The following is a 7,580-nucleotide window of genomic DNA, read 5'->3' as shown; positions in this document are numbered from 1 at the left end:
GACAGGCTACTGGGCTAGATGGACCTTTGGTCTGACCCAGTACGGCCATTCTTATGTTATGTTCTTATGCCACAAAAGGGATGTGGCCTCAGATAGGGCTGGTTCTCAGCACTATGCTAGCTAGCCTGAGTATAAGGCAGTTCCATACTTCAGTGAGAGGGCTCAGTGTGTGAATGGGAGAGGAGTAGAGGAAACACCCAAGGAAGAGCCTGGACTGGCTTTGCAGTGAAGACAGGCCCTCAGTGTCATATAAGTGTCTGGGGCAATAAGCACCTGCCCCACTGGTCTCTGCCTTTGGATTTTATCCCATGGTCCTTTTTCCCCCTCCCTCCTGCTTCCTTTTTTTAACCTTTTTACATAGTACCTCCTGGAACAAACATCTGAGAAACACTTTAAAGCTAGAGAGTTTTAAAGGGTTCCGTTTACCATACTGAAAATGAGAGTGACGCCTTCAGGCTGCACAGGAAATGTAAACCGCCCTGGGCAGGAGCTGTACACTTGTGGTTGTTGAGGTCCATTTGCCATTTCGTCAGTCAGCGTAAAAAACAAGCAGAGCCAGTCAAGAGGACATGACACACACACAGAGCAAGGGTTGGGCAATTCACTAGCCATTCTCGGTCTCTGCAAAATACCTCCCCACTTCACAAGGTTGCTGGGAGGCTTAACTCACTACTGTTTGTAAAGCACATTGAGAATCCTTGGCTGGAATGCAACTAGAGCAGAGGGAAGTCTGAATATTTTACACAGTGCAGGTATTAAAAAATGGCCATAACAGCTAACAATAATTAGCTTCCTGGTCATTTCCAGACGCAATTAAAAGTGTCCAGGACAGCTTTTGTGGCTGATGTCCTGGGTCTCCAGATACTCCATTTCTCTCTGGGGCAATTCCAGCCACCTCCTCCAGGGCTGTGTAGGATCTCTTGCCCCACCAGATATGCTGGCTCAGTTGCACCAGAAGGAAAAGAATTTGAGGTGTCAGATAAGAGGTGAAGCAAAATACAGGACTATGTAGCACTTTAAAGACTAACAAGATGGTTTATTAGATGATGAGCTTTCGTGGGCCAGACCCTGTTTGCTGCACAGCCTCCTGCATGGGATCTGTGTTCTGCACCTGACTGGGGGACTGGGGGAGGGGGAATGTTTGACATCAGGCCCAGGGAGTCCTGCCCCCCAGCATAGGTCCCCTTGTGCTTACTGTTGTGAAGGGTTTGGGGGAAGGTGAGCTAAAGAAGACTTCATGGCACAGAGAAAAAGATTTCCCCAACCCCACGTATCCTCCCATTATCCAGCCCGGCTTCTGTGGTTAGGCATTGGGCTGAGGATGTGATGTTTAGTGCCCTAAGTACCCAACAGCTGGGATTTATGGGGATGCTCGAGCTTAGAGCTCTGAGAGGTTTCCATGAGGGCTATGAGCTAGGGTATGTCTACACTACCCCGCTAGTTCGAACTAGCGGGGTAATGTATGCATACCGCACTTGCTAATGAAGCCCGGGATTTGAATTTCCCGGGCTTCATTAGCATAAGCGGGGAGCCGCCATTTTTAAATCCCCGCTGCTTCGAACCCCGTGTAGCGCGGCTACACGGGGCTCGAACTAGGTAGTTCGGACTAGGGTCCTATTCCGAACTACCGTTACTCCTCGTGAAACGAGGTGTACCGGTAGTTCGGAATAGGCACCCTAGTCCGAACTACCTAGTTCGAGCCCCGTGTAGCCGCGCTACACGGGGTTCGAAGCAGCGGAGATTTAAAAATGGCGGCTCCCCGCTTATGCTAATGAAGCCCGGGAAATTCAAATCCCGGGCTTCATTAGCAAGTGCGGTATGCATACATTACCCTCCTAGTTCGAACTAGGAGGGTAGTGTAGACATACCCCTAGAGAGTTCAGTGGAGGGCCCTTGACTCAGTAATTGGCTCTTCCATGTTGTCTGACAGAACCAGATTGTGGAACTCTGCAAGGCTGAGTGGAGCAGGTGGGTTTAGAAAAGGTGGGCTGGGCTGGTTAAGCTGGCACAGGGAATCTTTTCAGCGACTCTTTAGCACAATGTGGATTTGAATAGTGTATGCATGTGGGTTTTAAGTATGTGTAAGTGCCCAGAGATTTGCTGACAGGTGCAGCAAGCCAGCTGAGAGAATAAATAAGATTTGTATACAAAATGTGACAGGAATAGGTGCAACAAAGTCACATGTTGACTTTGAAACAAGGGTTTCCATATGATGCATTACACTAGGGTAGTCTGCAGACCACAGAGCAGTCTGGCTTACGGAAAGTTCACTCTTGCTCATGCTTCACAGGAGCATGTGCCTCAACTTCCTGTCTGAAAGCAGCTAGTTACTCACCAGGGCTCCTGTCATTCACTAGCTATGTGAGTAACTTTATACACATGCCTAAGTGGTTGAAGATCAGAGGCCATGTTTTGTGCAAGCAGCCGCTTTGCTGCTTCTTCAGGGCAGAGCAGTGTGGGTCGGGGGCTAGGCATGTAGCTGGCAAATAAAAAGGGGGAGACAGGAGAACTGCAGTGCCCTTTTATTAATTCAGTCTGAATAGTCCTTGGATCAGATCTACCCTTTGTTACCCATGGACAGTTTTGATGGGCCACCAGTCTCTTGGTAGACTAGGGATACAGTTACAGCAATTCATGCAAAAAGCACTGTGCTGAGACATTCATTACATTGTGATGGATCCCTGTTTACATGCTGCAGCCAAAAGAAGAAACACTTACTATTATGAGTCTAGTAGTGCAAGGTGCTGTACAAACATACTAAGGCACAGCCACTATGCTGAAGAGTTTAGAGACTAAACAAAGAGTGGGAGAAAGGAAAGCCTGTTTGCCCCTTTTTACAGAAGAGGCACTGTGGCACAAAAAGGCTGATTTGCCCAAGATCACACAGGAAGTCAGTGAGCTAGAATTGAACCCAGATCTTCTGTCGAGTGTTTTTATATCTCTGGACAGTGCTGGACAAACTGTCTCAGCACAGTTTTGTGATGTATTGAATAAATCTTTATGACACCATTATTATTGGGGGTGGGGGGGAATTGTTAGCTTGTGAACGACCTTATGGGTTAATTTGTAACACTTATAAAATAGTGAAGTTGACTATGGATCAGAGTTCCCATCTCAAGCCTGTTTGACTATAGAGAAAATCTAGAAAACCCAAGCTCATTGGTAACTGTACTATTACTTTTCTTTCCCCTGCTGTCTTGTCCTAAAGCCTATAGGGTATGTCTACACTACAGCGCTAATTTGAACTAAGCTAATTCGAACTAGTGCATCTAAACTTAAAAACTAGTTCGAATTAGCATTTTGCTAATTCAAACTAGCGCGTCCACACTGATTGGACGCAGGGGCACATTTAAGGGCAGCTGAAACGGGTTCTGGCAGGGCATCAGGTCAGTAGTTGCTTTGTGTGGCTGCTGTCTGAGGCTATCTGAGGACACCCCTGGACAGCCGGTTCTCAGCTTTTCCGCTTGCTTGCCAACCTCGCCAAGGGACAGCAAAGCGCTTTTCTCTGCGCCCGTCTGTGTCGGTGCTTCCCTTCGGGGACGCCGCCGCAGGTGGCAACATGGAGCCAGAGCTCGCCCTGCACTTTCTGGTGCAGTTTATGGACTTGCTGCTGCAAGCCTGCCACCAATGGCTGGAGGCTGCCTGGTTCCACCTGGTGCACGTCAGCCCCCTGCCTCTCCGCCTGGCCACCCTGGGGGTCATGGTGCAGCTGCCCTGCCGCATCTGGCGTGCCCTGCCGCATCTGGCGTCTGGACACCAGCAGCAACTCTCTTTATTTTACATAACTGGGGGAAACCTGGGAGGAGGGAGCTGGAAGGGGAGGAAGGGAAAGCTCAGGCTTGGGGGTCCGGCTGGCTCTCCCGTCTCGCAACACTGCGGATGCGGGGGCCTCAGGGGGAATGAGTGTGGAGCGTGGGGCAGGACGGACGGGGGGTGCGGAGGAAGTGGGAGAGGGAGCAGGGGCAGCAGAGGGAGCAAGGGTGGGAGGAGGAGCGATAGCTGGAGCAGGAGGAGGCAGGAACCGGTCCACCAGGGTCTGGAGGTGGCCTCTGAGGGCACGGCCCTACTCCTCCAGCGCATCCACACTCCGCTGGCGCAGCCAAAGGTCCTCCCGGACACAGTGCTCCTGGTTGCGGAGCAGCAGCTCCATGAACCGGAGGTCCCGCCGCTGGTAGTCCTCCTCATTCCTGGCACGCCTGCTGGCCCGGGCACGGGTGGCTGTTGCAGGCAGGGTGGTGCGCCCTGCAGTCCCAGGTGCTGCGGCTGTGGTGAAACGAGCAGTGGTCAGTTCTCCCTGGGGACAAGGTGGGTGAAACCCAGCCCCCCTCTGCAAGGCCAAGGCCCCTGCATGACACCAAGCTGCTGCTCCATGGTGGGCAAGGCCCAGGCACACGGTCCCTGGGCTCCCTCTAGCCCTCCCACCCCCCCGTACACATAAGGGGAGCATGATGGTACTCACAGGTGGAGGCCTCCCCGGCCTCGGACGACACAGGAGATGTGGTGTGTGGGGTTCCTCGGGAGTCCTGGGTCCTGGGCAGGCTCCTGGCTCTCGGCGTCCTCCGGCTCCTCCTCCTCGGTGTCCAGGATGGGTCCCTCTGCCCCGGGGTCGATGACCACCCGGGGGGCATGGACGGCGTGAGCTCCCAGGATGCGGTCCAAGGCCTGAAAGTGGGGGCAGGCCTCCGGGTCGGCCCCTGGCAGGCAGGCCCGGGAGTAGGACTGCCACAGGACCTTTATTTTACAGCGGACCTGCTCCTGGGTCCACTGGTGGCATCTGGCGGCCAGGCTGTCAGCCATGCGGCTGTACACGGCCGCATTCCTGTGGCTAGTGCGGAGATCGTGGACATTGGAGGCTTCCCCCCAAACCTCGATGAGGTCCAGGATCTCTGCACTTGACCAAGCGGGCGCCCGCCTCTTGCGGCCCCGGGCAGGCTCCTGGGAGCCGCCAGGCTGGTCCCGGGGAGAGGCGGAGGGGTGGGTGGCATCAGGTGGCTGGCTCATCTTGTGCCAGGTGCAGGGTCTGCTGGCTGGGTGCTGGCAGGCTTGCAACTGGCACAAACTGTGTAGCCAGCCCGTGGCCCTTTAAGGGCTCCGGGACCGGGAGAGGGGCAGACAAGTTTCCCTGGTGTTGGCCAGACTGGACACCAGGGCAAGCTGGGAAGGGTTAGCCTCCCACTAGTTCGAATTAAGTGGCTACACAGCCCTTAATTCGAACTAGCTAATTCGAACTAAGCGTTAGTCCTCATAGAATGAGGTTTACCTAGTTCGAATTAAGCGCTCCGCTAGTTCGAATTAAGTTCGAACTAGCGGAGCGCTAGTGTAGCGCCTATCAAAGTTAATTCGAACTAACGTCTGTTAGTTCAAATTAACTTTGTAGTGTAGATATACAGGCTGTCCTCGGGTTACGTACAAGATAGGGACTGTAGGTTTGTTCTTAAGTTGAATCTGTATGTAAGTTGGAACTGGCATCCAGATTCAGCCGCTGCTGAAACTGATCAGTTTCAACAGCGGCTGAATCTGGATGCCAGTTCTGACTTACATACAGATTCAACTTAAGAACCCCAGGCATCCCCAAGTCAGCTGCTGCTGAAACTGATCAGCGGCTGATTCCAGGAAGCCCGGGGCAGGGGCTTCCTGTAGTCAGCCACTGGTCAGTTTCAGCAGTGGCTGACTTGGGGACGCCTGGGGCAGAGCAGCTGGGGTGCTGCCGGGTTGGTCCAGTAGCGCCCAGAGCGGCGCTACGGGACCAACCGGCAGCGCCCCAGCTGCTGTACCACAGGTGTCCGGAGCAAAGCCATGGAGCACGGGGGCAGCGGGACAGCCCAGACGCGCCGTGGCTGTCCTGCTGCCCTCGGTCTCTGCGGCTTTGCTCTGCTTTGCTCCCCCTCTCCCTGGTCTGCAGACCAGGGGGACGGGGAGCAAAGCCGCGAAGCACGTGGGCAGCGGACAGCCCAGACGCGTCTGGACTGTCCGCTGCCCGCGTGCTCCACCGCTTTGCTTCCTCTCCCTGGTCTGCTGGAGACCAGGGAGACAGGCCCCATTCGTAACTGCGGATCCGACATATGTCGGATCCGCGTAACTCGGGGACTGCCTGTACCCATAGTCTAATGTTATTTTCTGACGATTTCATGTTCTGATTCTGAGGAAAGAAATTAGATTAGGTTTTGTTACCTAAAGCTCATTCATAGGAGGAGGCAGGATGTTGGCATTCCTGTACTTTGTTCTAGGCTTACAGTATACTCTGGATTATCCAGATAGTATAGGGGCATGGATTTTATTCAGGTAATTGGGAGTTTGGCTCATTGAGAGGGCAGGATCCATTCAGCAGTGGGGTGGCTTGGAGATGGTGAGGACTGCAAGGGGAGAACAACTCCCCAAGGGCCTCTTCTCTGCTCTGCCAGGGATCTAGTATCACTGGGTCTATGGCAGCACAGGGAGCACTCTGCAGCCCTGCAGTCACAGCCTTACTCACTCACTCCTACAGGAGCCATGGGGTGGGAGCTTGTCCTCCTCCTCACAGTTCTCACAGGGTCTCTGCTCTATTGTCCGACCCTCTTCATTATCTGAATCTCTTCCTCTGTGCCCCCAGCGTGAGAGACCTTCCCTCTGCAGTATGTAGCTCATGCTGGGGGACAAGAGAAGAGATCTAGATATTCCCCTCTTGGTAGTAATTCAGTCTAGCCTAAGAACAGATTATTTTTATTTATTGACAGAATTTTTTAATTAGGAAAGTGTAAAGAAAATAACTCAGCGTGGGTGTCAGCTTATGCACATGAATAGCTAAGAAATGGACGAAAAGTCAGATTTCCAAACTCATTTCCTCACCTAAAGATGCAGGTAAGTTATGAATCATATGGAGAAAAGTGCCAGAAAGGCACCTAACTCCCACTGAGTTTCCTGGGAGCTTTCAAAATTAATTTTGCAGGTAATTGGTTCATTGTGAGCCATTATCAGACACTCCTTTTGTGGCATCTAATAAAGTGACTCCACATGACTTTGTGGTGTTATGTGCCACTGCACACTTAATAATACTAAGCATTTAATGCAAAACACTCCAGGAAGAAGTTGTATCTGAAAAATGGTCGCCTTACGTTTCTGAGTCATCATTTCACTGAAGGACAGAGTGACACAGCCTATGGGCACACTCACCAAAAATTGCAGTGTGTAGATCAGAAGCAAAACCTGTCAGTTTACATCAGGGGTCTCCAACTTTTTTTAAGGACAAGATCATGTTTTGAATTTAAGTGCAATCCAGGATCTACCTCAGACCCAAATACCCTTGCCCTGCTTCCTTCATGCTCCTTCTCTGAGGCCTTATCCCTACTCATTCCATCCTCCCTCCCTTTCACCAGGCAGGGGCAGAGGGTTGAGGCACAGGATCTGGTTTTGGACTAAGAGATTTGGCATGTGAGAGGGGCTCTTAGCTGAGCCTCTGGCAGGGCGTTGGGGTAGGAGGAGGGGGTTCACAGGGTACAGGCTCTATAAGTTTGGATCCAGGGGGCTCAGGGTAGGGCAGGGGCTGGGGTATAGGAGGGAGTTCATGACTGGGGTAGGAGTTCAGGATGTGGGTTCCAGCTAGG

The 7,580-nt window shown here is 52.5% G+C and overlaps 1 protein-coding gene across 1 annotated transcript; it reads right to left on the bottom strand.

The window, feature by feature from the left end:
• Window positions 1-1,890: 1,890 nt before the first annotated feature.
• On the bottom strand, window positions 1,891-5,432 carry LOC142827169 (zinc finger and SCAN domain-containing protein 29-like). Its single transcript, XM_075921234.1, has 2 exons — window positions 4,460-5,432; window positions 1,891-4,263 (listed from the first exon to the last, which is right to left on the bottom strand). The coding sequence occupies exons 1-2, from the start codon at window positions 4,999-5,001 to the stop codon at window positions 4,182-4,184; spliced, it is 624 nt and encodes a 207-aa protein (XP_075777349.1). The 5' UTR covers window positions 5,002-5,432; the 3' UTR covers window positions 1,891-4,181.
• Window positions 5,433-7,580: the final 2,148 nt, after the last annotated feature.

The sequence above is a fragment of the Pelodiscus sinensis genome, chromosome 2 (assembly GCF_049634645.1).
Source record: "Pelodiscus sinensis isolate JC-2024 chromosome 2, ASM4963464v1, whole genome shotgun sequence".
Lineage (NCBI taxonomy): Eukaryota > Metazoa > Chordata > Testudines > Trionychidae > Pelodiscus > Pelodiscus sinensis.
Note: the sequence above shows the minus strand (reverse complement) of the source record. Positions and strands in the feature narration are given on the sequence as shown.